Genomic DNA, 14,387 nt, shown 5'->3' with positions numbered 1-14,387 from the left:
TACATTTATATCATTTTTTAAAAAGATCTATTTATTTATTTTAGAGAGGGGAGCGAGAGAGCACGTGAGCAGGAGGAGGGGCAGAAGGAGAGGGAGAGAATCCTCAAGCAGACTCCCTGCCAAGCCCAGAGCCTGATGGGGTGGGGGACTCGATCTCAGGACCCTGAGATCATGACCTGAGCTGAAATCAAGAGTGCGTGCTTAACCGACTCAGCTACTCAGGCACGCCTATGTCATGTTTATTGCTTGTTGTGTTGACAGTCCTCTCCCTTCCTTCCATAGAAGAATGTAAGCTGCAAGAGGGAAGAGGTTTTTGTTTCTATTTTTGTTTTTAAGCTGATGGTACCTAAGTGCCTGAAACATTGCTTGGCACAAAACAGACACCCTAATTGTTGAATTAATGAATAACAATTCAGTTGTGTTTCCTTTAATAGGAGTCTGGATGCTTTTAATGTCTTTCTGCTTCTGTAAAATTTCCCATATTTCTCTTATATGTATGCATTATTTTTATAATAGAAAAAGTAAAATAAGTGTGATGAATTTTGTGGCTGAATATTTTGTGTTTTATTAGTGAAATTAAAATGTACCCTATTTTATCCATTTTTATAATTTTCAAATGTTAGGTTTCTGAAGCAGCATATACAAGAATATAGTTTTAGTTTTGTTAATACATTTTAATATTTACAGATAAAAGATTAAACGTATTTTTTTTTTTTATTTTCAAAGGACTATGATTTAATCTCCAAAGAACCAAAGCCTTTTGTATTTGAGGGAAAAGTACGTGGTCCTATCGTTGTTCCTACTGCGGGAGAGGAAGCATCTGGGAATCCAGGCAATTTAAACAAAGGAGTTGTAAGGAAGGCAAATGTGTCTCCTAAAGGAGATGAAGGTGATAGGAAACCTACCTGTATGGATCTGGCGAAAGAAGATAGGAAAGATAATGACAGAACATCACAACAGCAGTTAGGTGATCAAAACAGAACTATTTCTTCGGCCCAGGGCTTAAACAATGATATTGTGAAGGCCTTGGACCGAATTACATTGCAGAATATCCCTTCTCAGACAGCCCCAGGTTTTACTGCAGGAGCCAAGAAGGACTACAGTCTCCCTCTCACTGTCCTCACGTGCACTAAAGCTTGTCCACACATGGCCACTTGTGGAAATGTTCTGTTTGAGGGAAGAACAGTTCAGCTAGGGAAGCTTTGTTGTACTGGAGTTGAAACTGAGGATGATGAAGATACAGAGTCTACTTCATCAGTGGAGCAAGGGTCAGTGGAAGTCTCTGACGGACCCACACTCCACGACTCAGATCTCTATATTGAGATAGTGAAAAGTACAAAGTCTGTCCCAGAATATTCAGAAGTGGCTTATCCGGATTATTTTGGTCACATTCCACCTCCATTCAAAGAGCCTATTTTAGAAAGACCTTATGGTGTACAAAGGTGAGTTTCAGGTTTCTTCTTTCTCTTAAGCAAGACCATTGTCGAAATACGGATATTTAGGAAGAAAAGTGCTCTGAATTAAAGTTACTGTAATTTTTTATCCTGCTTTGGAAATTTGCACTTATTTGCAATTATCCTTATGGGTTAACTTTATTTTCTCAGCTCATTACTTATTCAGATGAAGCCAGCGTAATAAACCTGACCACTGGACAATTTAGAAATTTTGTATTTAGATGGCATCCGAATATATAGATTATTTACTAATCTTTGAATAAATATTAGTAGTAATATGCTAATTTAGTAATTTGATTATAATTTGAACTGGATTTAGATACATGATTTTAAAAACAGAAATGTAGACAGTATTATTTTGTTGTAAAAACTGAAATTGGAAATACTCAGTATGAAAATTTGGGATTCATAAAAACAGTAACTAAAGTTATTAAATCTTGCCAATTAATTTTAGAAATAACAAATACTATTAACTTTACCATCTAGTAATATTTGATGTATAAGTACATCTTTGGTGCAACTTGACTATTTCCAGTGATTATGTTTAGGGTTTTGTGATGATGGCTTACTAGTGCCTAATCTCTATGCTTTTGTTATGAGTATAGTATGTAATGATAAAGGAAGACACTACTGTGGGCATTTGATTTTTCTTGGACTATAGGCTTTTTTAAAGCAACAGTTGTACCTTATTAATTTTTTTATATTTAGTGTATAGTATAAATTAATCATTTTTACTTAGCAACTTAGTGTATGTTTAATTCTACTAGTTGGCTCCTTGACCCACAGGTGTGGAATTACATACAATATAGCATCAGAACAGGGTACTCACTTTGCTGGGAAGGGTATGTAGGAGTGGGCGTGTGCTCTGGCATCTGCTGGTTACATCACCTATGCCTTCAGAAGGCATAGGTGAAGCTCTGACTAGGAGGAAATACTCTGCAGTGATGGGTTGCCATCTTTCAGAATGACGTATATGCACTAAATTAGAAACATTCGCATGGTTCTTTATCCAAAAGAAAGCACGTGTAAGTCTCATACCAGAAGGTGGTGACAGGGACCTTCCTACCCGTAGCTTGCAGTGTCCCTCTGGGGGACTTGATGATTTCTGTCCCCTTTCCTCTGAGCTCTGCAGGGTTAGTAGTCCTGGTTTCCAAAGTGGATATAGTCTTTCCATGGGGGACATAGTAAGGGTACAACTTCACTACAAGCTGTGGTTGCCAATGGGTTACTTTAGATTTTTGCGTCTAGGACCAGCAGGCAGAAGTAGGCTCTACCATCTTGACCCAGCTAAAGGAGGTAAGATTGCTTGTACACTATGGCAGCAGGTTGAATATGCGTGGAACTCAAGTGATCCACTCATTTTAAGCATGAGCAGGCATGTGACAACCACCCTGGAATGAGATGATATGATTGGCAGGGGCTCAGACCTCTCTAAGTTTGGGTCACTTAATCCAAGTGGATTTTGGAGCTGAGGGAGAGGGGGATTTAGACTGATGTTGGAGGATAGAGATGAGGAGTTGTAACTGTGAGAACAGTTGCAGTGTTGGGGACAGAGTTCGTCCTGCTCACATTTGTCTTCTCAGGTTCTCCTTAGGAGATGCCCACAGGAACTGTGGGGGAACTGCGTTTGTTCCTTCAAGTGACACTGATTTGAGACTAGAAGAACGAATGCACGTAGCAAGCATACTTGAACCAGTGGGTTTGACTTCATCAGCGTGATGAGTCAGTGTGGTGTGTCCTGGCAGGACAGGGTACTCTGAAAAGCAAGTCAGAGTGTTTATTTTCTAGACTTGGCTCTCCCACTGATTCTGTGTGTGTATGTTTGAGTGAAATAACTTAATTTCTCAAGATACCAATTTTCTTTTCAAACTATGGATTGATGCCCATTAGTAACCAGTATTAAAAGAGAAAACAATAGTGTGTCACATGTAATACAGCAAAATATTAATTTCATAAACTTTTGTTTCAGGGATGTGTGTGTGTGCACGTGCATGCACTCAGAGCAGTAATTTTTTTTTAGAGAGAGAATGTGCTCAGGAGGAGGGGCAGAGGGAGAGGGAGAGAGAGAATCTCAAGCAGACTCCCCGCTGAGCATAGAGCCCAACATAGGGCTTGATCCCATAACCCTGAGATCTTGACCTGAGCCAAAATCAAGAGTTGGACACTTAACTGACTAGCCACCTAGATGGCCCATCAGGACAGTGATTTTTTTTTTTTTTTTAAGATTTTATTTATTTATTTGACAGAGAGAGACAGCCAGCGAGAGAGGGAACACAAGCAGGGGGAGTGGGAGAGGAAGAAGCAGGCTCTTAGCAGAGGAGCCTGATGTGGGGCTCGATCCCAGAACGCTGGGATCATGCCCTGAGCCGAAGGCAGACACTTAATGACTGTGCCATCCAGGCTCCCCAGGACAGTAATTTCTAAAATGTATTTCTAGTAGGCCATGATCAGAAAAGTTTGATTGTCATTAACCTTGGTCGTGGTTAGCAAACTATGGCCTGTTGTGTCAAATACGGCTCCCTACTGCCTGTTTATGTTCAGCCCACAAGCTAAGAGTGGTTTTACATGTTCAAGTGGTTCAAAAAAATCCAAAAAAACATTTTGTGAGACATGAAAATTATGACATTCATATTTGTGTTTATAAATAAAGGTTTTTTGGAGCACAGCCATTCCTGTTTATGTGTGATCTACGACTGTTTTGGTGCCACCATGGCAGAGCTGAATGGTTTGTCATAGAGACCGTGTGGCTTGCAAAGCCTAAAATATTTACTGTTTGGTCCTTAAAGGAAAAGTTCGCTTGACCCCCGTAGCTAGATAGGCTGAAGTCTTTTCCTGGTTCTGTATGTTTGATAAAATATCCAACATGGGCCAGGTAGTAAATATTTCTTAGTACTCAGAAATGCTGCCTTTTTTGAAATACTGCATTGAGGATGTTGTTTCTAGTTTGCTTATCTTATTTGCCTAGTCTTCTGCAACTTAGGTTTTTTTTTTTTTTTTTTTTTTAAAGATTTTATTTATTTATTTGACAGAGATAGAGACAGCCAGCGAGAGAGGGAACACAAGCAGGGGGAGTAGGAGAGGAAGAAGCAGGCTCCCAGCAGAGGAGCCCGATGTGGGGCTCGATCCCATAACGCCGGGATCACGCCCTGAGCCGAAGGCAGACGCTTTAACGACTGAGCCACCCAGGCGCCCCTGCAACTTAGTTTTTGAGCAAATGATAAACATTTTGTAAATTATTTGCCAACTTTCTAGCCCAGCCTCTGTTCGAATGCAGTAAAATTGTAAATGAATAGTGTCCAAATTAATAAAGATTTACTATTTGATCATTTTAAGAAAAGAGGGAGCATTAGACTTCTTAAAATTACTCAGTGAAAATATCTTTTTGTTATTTCGAATTTCTACTTTATGATTATCACTGATCTTTTAGTTATTAATCTTTTTTAAATAATGCAGCAAATGAATAAAACGTCATTAAAAATGTCTTCACCTCATATGGAAGGGGAAAAACGTATTATAAGCTTCATATCTCAATGTAGGTAGTACTTTAACCCTTAAAAAAATTTTTTTTACTGTAATCACATACTGATAATTCCTTGAATCCATATTTTTGGTTTAAGTTGGCTTACAAGTTAAAGTGAAACTCATCTCTTGTAGTTTAAAGTATGCTTAGCATTTTTGGCTGCATTTTTCCTGTTTTCATGTTCTCTAAAATTAGAGCATGAGAAAAAGTAGAAAGAAGGAAAGGTCACTCTTTGCTCCATTCCCCAGAGGTGGTAACTTTTAGCATTTTGATTTTACCTTCCATTATTTTTCTGTATGTTTTAGAATTGTCTATCTGTATTTTATAATAAAATATAATTCATATTGCCTTGTTTTAAAAAGCATTTAAGACATTGTTCCAGAATATGACAAAGAAATAGTGAGTCTCGGGGCGCCTGGGTAGCGCAGTCGTTAAAGCGTCTGCCTTCGGCTCAGGGCGTGATCCCGGCGTACCGGGATCGAGTCCCACATCGGGCTCCTCTGCTATGAGCCTGCTTCTTCCTCTCCCACTCCCCCTGCTGTGTTCCCTCTCGCTGGCTGTCTCTCTGTCACATAAATAAATAAAATCTTAAAAAAAAAAAAAAAAAAAAGAAATAGTGAGTCTTAATCACAGAAATATGTTCAACCTTTCTTAAAATAAAAGAAACGCAAATTAAAATGTACTGAGATACCATGTCCCACATATCAAATTGCCAAAATCTAGAAGTTTGAGAGCACACTATTAACGAGGCTGTGGAGGAACAGGCTCCCTTATACATTGATAATGTATATTTCCTTTGACACAATTTCTTTTGACACATTAATCCCACATCTGAGAATTTATAATTTATATGCATGATATATATACACATATAATTTGCACATCTGTGAAATGGTGTTCAAAGTTTTTCGTTACGATGTTGTGGCCTTCAGTCAGACTAGTTAAATACATTGTGGTGTATCTTTTCTGTGAATACTGTGCAGTGATTAAAGAACTAGGCACTGGTGGAAGGAGCTATAAGATGCTTGCGGAGGGAAAGTAATATAAGTAGTTAACCGGTTGGTGGGAGGATATGGGTTGTGTTGAGAGTCTCCATCTTAGACTTTATGTAGCGTATGATTTTTGCTCCATGTCAATATATTACCTGTTCAGAAATTTAAAATTAAAAAGTAGGTGAAAGAATTGTGGCAAAAGCAAAATAAGGAAAGCAAAACCCCGAATTTCTTTATATTAAGTTTAGAATGGCTTAGGGGAAACTAAGTACTTCTGGAATGGAGACAATAGTGGAAATCTTAGTAGGAGCAACAGTAGCAGATAACTTTTATTGAGTGTTTTTTATGGGCCAGAGAACTAAGTAATCACTTTTTATGCAGTGTATATGTGTATATAAAGTATGCCATTTCATAGGATATTGGCTGTGTGAGGAAATTGCTGGTCTTCCTCTTATTTTACACAAGACTGTGCTGAAGCTTAGGGTGTTTGAGCAGCTTATCCAAGGTTGTATACGCTGTTAGTAAATGGCAGAGCCAAGAGTCAAACTCTGGTCTAGGTCATGAGCCTGTCCTGTTCGTGTAGTGATGGTGTATGTGTGGTTAAAACCATACTGTCTCTAAAGAAGATTATCTTCTGTGGATTCTCAGGGCGTCCTTAGGTAATGAACAACATTTCCCATAATATCCGTATATTAAATGTAGCACTGGGATGTATTAAATTGTTTCTTGTAAGGCTGTTCTGTATTGGTTAAACCTAACTAACAAAGGACAGTTTTGCTGTTTCTGCATATCGTATGACCTTCTGGGTATTTACTGTTCAGACTGCCCTGCAGAAATTATCTTCTGGCCCAGGCCTTTGATAGATACTGAATGTCAGTAGGTTTGAGGTTACAGTCCCTGAGGGTAGCTGGAAAATAATTATGGTTTCGTTTGGACTGGAGAGTGGTATATTTTAATAGGCAGGTTAGGTAAAGGAAGGAAGGGTTGATATTTTATGAAAGTTGTGCTGCTTTACACAAATCCATATATGAGTAAAGGACTGGTTTTCCTTTTTATTAATGAGGGCTGATGGCAGATCAAATATTTCTCTCAAGTGTAATTTTAGGTCTAGTTTAATATACATGGGCCACTGTGTCCCCTAAAATACAGTGTGAGGTTGAAAACCAGTGGCTCGTAGGCCATATTAACTTGCACATGATTTTGGCTTCACTTGCAGACTGGTTTTTGTTTGTTTTGTTTTTACTGATTGCCAACATTTAAAATTTGGGAGATACCCCATAGAAATCCAAGTTTCTGATGTTTCTTGAAAAATTGGTGTGACAACCTTAGCCTCTGGTTCCTACCTGGCAGTGATCAGTTTGTTTTTGAGACAGAGGCTGTGCTCTGCAGTTTTCCACATCGCCACCGGGTCAGCTCACACATACCTGCCCGCCCCACGGCTATCTGTGCTGTTCTGACCCTCTCTTATTTTATGGAACTTTGCTGTAGAACTGAACTGTTGTATCAGCCTGTTAATAACATTTTCCTTAAAAAACAAAAAAAACTCCTCAGACTTTTGTTAAGTATTAATTTTTGCACATTTGTGGTATGTATCAACCTTATTTAATAAATTATCCTGACAAGTGTGGATGTATTTAGTCTTTCACCCATACTTGAATATTCACTTTTTTTTTTTTTTTTTAGCATATCTGAATATATGTGAGTGCGATCTCTTTTGTTGAAGATCTGGGTGGTATAAATTTTGAACTTGTCTGTTATTGTAATCCATACCTTTTTAAAAGGTGGTTTCTTTGGAAAGAATTTGACATTTGAAAGTTATGATATTGAACCTAACTCAAGGATTTATATCATAATCCTTTGCTACTGGGTTTGGTTTTTTTTTTTGTTTTTTTTTTTTTTGATAGACTGCTTATCAGTGATGAGTTATTTTTTGTAGAATGAAACTAAAAATAAATTTAGAGTTGTACATTCTTAATTTTTTCCTGTATTTATCACACTTTTTAATGTTTTCCTGATAAAATTTTTAGTTCATCAGAATAGATTCTTATTCTGAAGTTATACTGTGATATTATTAGATATATTTCTAAACTATATGAGAGTTAATACTCCATAATCACAAAGAAGTATCTTTGTGTAGGAGACTAGTTTCACATCTACCTGAAGTTAAGGAGGCTTTCAGTGTTCAGTGTATTCTTAAGATTTTATTAATACCATTTTGGCAAATTTTCCCACTCTGCTGTATCAATAAATCAATAGACCACAGTTGTAATCTGCATTACCAATCTTTAGCTGAAACAGACAAACCTGAAATTTAAATCATTTCGTATAATTGGCTTCCTCTTTAAGAGTAAGTGCTAAAATGACAAGTGATACTGTGCCTATAAACACCAGCAGGCATCCTCCCACCAAGCCCTTTGTGGCCAGTCTACCTGGAGTTCCAGGCACCTGGCTTTATGATCCGGATTTGTTCTGGTTTGGTTACAGTTTGGTGCCACTTTAAGTGATTGTTGTATTCCTTGGCTTAATTACTGACAGGGAAGATTGTGGGATTTGTGTGTGGCTCACTCTTCTAGGACAGTGGCAGGGATTTTAGGAATTTTTCGGTTAGTTGGTGTCCATTTTGTTGGACTGATTCAGGGGAGATCGGGCCTAGAGAATCCTGGAGATTCAGGGTTCACACTATGCTTCCTGACACAGGTGTTTACCTCCCCTCCACATTTCCTCTCCAGCCACAGAAGAGAGCACAGGTTCTGCGGAATGTGTAAGCTGTTTGCCAGTTGCATTTTAGCTAAATTCCAGCAAGGGTGGGTTTAAAAAATTTCCTTTGTATATATAATTTCTGGCTTTTTAGATCTTTACTGCTATTATTATGTATGTAAAATTATTTGCTTAAGGGCTAGAGAGTGGCTTCATATTTCTATGTAGAAAGTCATAATATACATTTAAGATTTTTTTTTTAAGCTATTGAACTTGTAGCTGTATTCTACATGGTTATTTTCTAGAATTCAGACTTTAAAAATACCGATTTTTGTCTTGTTATGTATTGATAATCTTTTGTATGTACAAAATAGAGGAATGATCATTTTTATTTTAAGGAAGCTTTGTCATTTTATACTTTTTTCATTGAAAACTTATTTTGGAGAAAGTTGTGCCTTGGCATATAATAATTAATTTTGGTGGTCACACTTCTCTTTTATGATTTCAGGACAAAAATTGCTCAAGATATTGAGAGGTTAATACATCAGAGTGATATCATAGATCGAGTGGTATATGACTTAGATAGCCCAAAGTAAGTCTGTTGTTGCTGTTATTGCTTTTACTTTTATTAGTTTGATTTGTACTCTCGAGTTTCAGTGTTGCTTGTAAAAAAGTATAGCTAACTCCCACCTGGTTTGCCCTTACTCCGTTTTCATCTTTTAGCAGGGATGTAATGGTAACGTAATAGTTAATCATGCTAAATTGAATATATCACAGGCTTTTGTTTGTTCACAAGTAGACTTTTAATGGGCTTAATAAGGGAAAGGTCACAAACTAATACTGTGTTTTTAAAAATCTGAAATTACCTCCATTGGAGAGAGTGGAAATTTCACGTGAAAGCCTGCAGTTTTGTCCTGTAATATTGAGCCTTCATTTCCTTGGGACAACAAATTACCATCCCTTTTAGAAGGAATATGTGCTTGCCAATTTCTCCATAGTCCCTGCTGTTCTTTCCCGTCTTACTGCTTATGATGTGCATTGGTCCTTTTGATTACTTTCCTGACCTTTGAGGCCATTTGTTCATGATGCTTCCGGTGCTGGTGTTATTTACAATTATCAATTGTATCATCACATTTTAGGGTTTAAATATAAGTAAATAAATGAAAATTAGAAATGATGAATGTGACTATTTTCCTCCTCAGAGGAGAAATTTAATTATCCCTCAATGGGTTTCCCCTTCCATCAACATTCTAATATTTTTGGGGAAATTTCACATCTTGCTGGTCTTTCTGGAGGAAATAAAACACCTTTTAAAGATCTTTGTCAGAGAAATAAGGGTAAAACAGTATCAAAGCTAATGACTGAATTTGGAATAATCTTAAAAATGGAAACCGAATCTACTTGTTCAAAATATCTTAAGTTATTTTAATGGTTATAATTCTGTGTCAGACAGATCAGGCAGATGTGATAAAAAGAGAAACTCAGGAGCCCTGATTATAGCATGCAGATCAGTGCTGTTTCTGACTGAAATGACTTTGGCAAAAGTCATTGAGCTTCTTGGAGTCTTAGTTTTCCCCTATTGGAATGTTAGCTTCAGAAGAGCAAGAATTTGTGTATAATCAGGGAAACAGACAGACATACAACTAAAACTGAATCTGGTACCTAGTAGGCACTCAGTAAATAGTTACTGAGGTAGTGACTATGTAAAGTGAAGATAATACCTTCACCTTTTGGGCACTAATTACGTAAGACAGTATCTGTTATCTAATACAGTCCTGTACATTTCATATTTTCACCTGAGAACTACATAGTTTAATTAGAATTATTGCTACTCAATACAGGTCATGTGCCTTTTTAAAAATACATCTGGTCTTTTTATATGATTATTAGTATTAGGAATGACATTTATTCAGTGAGGCAAAATTTCTTATTTGTGATTAACATTCACTATAAATGTGGGAACACATCTCTACTTGTAGTTATAATTTTTAAATCTATAAATGTTAGCCAGAGTTTGTGTTTTGTTTGTGTTGGTTATATTTTTTAGTTTAAAAATAATGAGGAGGGTGAAGTGGCCATAGTGGTATATTTTTAATTTGTAGTGTAGTTTTATTTATCTTTTGATCACCTATTTACATGCAATGTGTTTTATCATACTTACTTTAAAAATTTTATTTAGTTACACTATTCCAGAAGAAGGAGATATTTTGAAGTTTAACTCCAAATTTGAATCTGGGAATCTGCGCAAAGTAATTCAAATTAGAAAGTAAGTCATTTAAAATTTTCTCATTTTGTCTGTACACAGATATTTTCCTAATTTTCATCAGATTTCTTTATTTTCTATTTCCAGAAATGAATATGATCTTATTTTGAACTCAGATATAAATAGCAATCATTATCACCAGTGGTTTTACTTTGAAGTCAGTGGAATGCGACCGGGTGTTGCTTACAGGTTTAACATCATTAACTGTGAAAAGTCCAACAGTCAATTTAATTATGGTAAGTCATGTTTTGTTCCCCTAATTTTAGAAAGTATGCAGTCATCATAACTGAAGGACATAAGTTTTTTTTTAATTATTGATATGTTTAAAAAAGGTTCATTGTTCTTTTGTTTTCTCTAGTTCTCAAAATTCAGATACTTATGCAAAATTTGGAATAAACTGAGATTTGCTTTGTTGGTGAAAAACCCTTTAAAATGTAATGAGTATCTTTGATTTCATCCAAATTAAATACAACTAAAGATTTGTTACTTATGTTGCATAAAATCTAGTTTTTAATGTCAGTTCATCTAGAAGAGAATTATATAAATTATATAAAATAATTTTTTAAAATTTTTAATAGTTTCATACAAATGTGATAGAAGTTGCAGAAAGGTCTCATGTTCTCTTCACGGAGTTTCCTCAAGTGGTTATGTCTTCCAGAGTCAGGAGTTGACTTTGGTGCAGTGTGGGTGCAGAGTTTCATGCCATTTTATTACATTTGTAAATCCTTGAATCAGTCACCACAGTCAAGATACAGAATACTTCTATCACCACACAGCCTTGTGCCACTCCTTTATTGGTCACCTTTCAGTAAGATGTTAGCAGCAGTTTTCCGCAAATTTTAAAATCTAGTTAAGGAGGTTTCCTTCTATTGCTATGTGCTGAGTTGTTTTTTTTTTTTTTTTAAATCATGAGTGGGTGTTGAACTTTGTCATATGCTTTGTCTGCATCAGTTGGTCTGATCACGTGATTTTCTTCTTCTTTAGACTGTTAATATGGTATCTTACATTGATTGAGTTTTGGATATTGAACCGGCCTTTTTTTATCCATGGAATAAAATCCACTCGGTCATTGTGCATAATTGCTACCATTTTGTTAAGAAGTTTTGCATTTATATTCAGGAGGGATATCAAGTTATAGTTTTCTTTTTTCTTTTTGTATTATATTTCATTTTGGTATCGTGGTAATACCTCATAAAATGGGTTGGGAAATGTTCCCTCCTCTTGTTTTTCTGGAAGAGCTTGTGTAGATTTGGTGTTAATTCTTAAACATTTGGTAGAATTCTCTAGTGAAATCATCTGGGTCTGGAAGGATTTCTTTTTTGATAGTCTTTGAATTACAAACTAAAATTTTTAAATAGTTTTAGGGCTCTTCGAATTATTTCATCTCGAGCGAGATGTGGTGTGTGGTAGCTTGCGCTTTTTAGGAATTGATTCATTTCTTCTAAGTTGTCAAATGTGTGTAAAGATTTGGTCACAGTATTCCCTTACCAACCTTTGAGATCTGCAGTGTCTGTTGTGACACCCCCTGTTTCATTCCTGATAATAATAATTTCTGTTTTCTGTTTTGTTTTGTCAGTCCTGCTAGAAGCGTGTCAATCTTATTGACCTTTTCTAAGAACCTTTTCTAAGAACCTTTTCTAAGAACCAGCTTTTAGTTTCATTGTTTTTCTTTCTCATGAGAGTTTTTAAAAACTCTAGTGTTGTACCAGCAAAAATATCAAAGTTGTTAAAAGTGTGAATATGGTGATGCTTTTTAAGGGGCATTTCTGAAAATTATAACTTTCAAGAGTTGAAGATGTTGTACTCAGTTGTCATTATTTTCATGGAAAATAGGAAATTTTATACTCTAGATGATTACATGTGTGGGATAAAAGCTTTAGTCAGATTCACTAATTTAATGCAATAATTATAGGAGATTAGGTAGGGTAATATCTGGTTTAGTTGTAAACATTTTTTAAAGTTTTTAAATGTTTTAAGTAATCTAATTTTAAATAATCCATTTTAAATATGTTTATTTTGACTGAGGAGTCAGTGGTTATATTTTGCATGAAGAGTGATTTGAATATTCTTGATACAAATCTATTTCACACTTTTTATTTTTGGGATTTGGGGGCATAACTAGTAATCATTGAATGTCACATTTCTTAGAAAAATTTATTTTTGACCTTAAACCTTCATATAATTTAAAAAAATTACCTTATTTGAAACTCATTCAGAATATTACAACAATTAAAGAATCTCATGTTTTCCCTATTTAACTTGTAAGTATTATGCTAACATAATATTTTAGAGGAGATAAGGACAACCAATCCAATTAAATGGAATTATGTTTTTATTTTGGATGTTCCTTAAGAGTATATAAATATAAAAAAGGCTTTCTGTTCCTGAAATGATAATATAATTTTCAAAATTGTAGAGCCATAGGTAGATGACGTCTTTACTAACTATGCTTATTCACTTTTATAAAATAGTACTCGCTTACAGGGGTGCCTGGGAGGCTCAGTTGGTTAAGTGGCAGACTTGATTTTGGCTCAGGTCATGATCTCAGGGTCCTCAGCCCCACATTGGACTCTGCATTCAGCGGGGTATCTGCTTGAAATTCTTCCTCTCCCTTTCCCCCTATTTGTGCATGCTTTCTCTCTCTCAAAAATAAACAAACAAACAAAATTAAAACCTTACATTTTGGAGCAGCTCTCTATTTTTTTTTAATATTTAAAAATTTTTTTCTATTTTTTTAAAAAACCTATACCTCCATGTGATACATAAAAAAAAAAAAAAATCTCTTCCTTTAGTGTCAGTTTAAATTTAAAGTAAATAAAATTCTATAACTGAAACCAAATCAAAGCAGTGGGACAGATGGCTGCTTTATTTTAAAATTTCCCCTTCTCCTAAGCACTTACCCTTTGGGTATTCTTGTGTGTTTGTCATACTTTCCAAACTCAACCTTGTAGGGAATTTGGGTAATAGAGTGGTGTTAAGAAAATTAAAACCATCAACAATGCATCATCCAGAGATAATCACTTTAATATTGTTGTTTTCTTCTAGCCTTTTTAAAAATAAGGCAATATATGATTTGTACATACACACAGTTAGGTGTTTATTTTAAAAAATAGGCTTGTAACCCATGCAGTTTCATAGTCTGTATGTTAACCATTAAAGTAACACTTCTTCTGGTCATTAAATATTCCTCTGAAACAGAGCTTAAATGGACGTCCTACAGAGCTACTATAACTTATCCAAATCTTTCTTTGTTGTACATTTAAGTTTCTGATAATTTTCTATTTTAAATAATGGTGAGATCACCATTATTGTACAAAATATTTGTGTGTGTGATTATTTAGTTACAATTTCACAAAAGTGGAATATCTTTGTCTGCCAGCTGTAAATATTTTTTTTCTGATTATCAACCAATGGATCTTTTTTTTTTTTTTTTTTTTTTAAGATTTATGTCTTAGAGAGTG

At 35.5% G+C, this 14,387-nt stretch overlaps 1 protein-coding gene across 4 annotated transcripts in view; it reads left to right on the top strand.

The window, feature by feature from the left end:
• The window catches only part of AGTPBP1 (ATP/GTP binding carboxypeptidase 1), a 157,639-nt gene that overhangs the window by 92,999 nt on the left and 50,253 nt on the right, over positions 1 to 14,387 (top strand). For all 4 annotated transcript variants that reach the window (XM_026518752.4, XM_044391131.3, XM_057305577.1 and 1 more), the window contains exons 14-17: positions 727 to 1,442; positions 9,172 to 9,255; positions 10,843 to 10,929; positions 11,014 to 11,162. In XM_026518752.4, coding sequence (XP_026374537.2) covers positions 727 to 1,442; positions 9,172 to 9,255; positions 10,843 to 10,929; positions 11,014 to 11,162 — 1,036 coding nt within the window. The remainder of the gene's footprint in view (positions 1 to 726; positions 1,443 to 9,171; positions 9,256 to 10,842; positions 10,930 to 11,013; positions 11,163 to 14,387) is intronic.

The sequence above is a fragment of the Ursus arctos genome, unplaced genomic scaffold (genome assembly GCF_023065955.2).
Source record: "Ursus arctos isolate Adak ecotype North America unplaced genomic scaffold, UrsArc2.0 scaffold_33, whole genome shotgun sequence".
Classification (NCBI taxonomy): domain Eukaryota; kingdom Metazoa; phylum Chordata; class Mammalia; order Carnivora; family Ursidae; genus Ursus; species Ursus arctos.
This window is presented reverse-complemented; position numbering and strand designations above follow the sequence as displayed.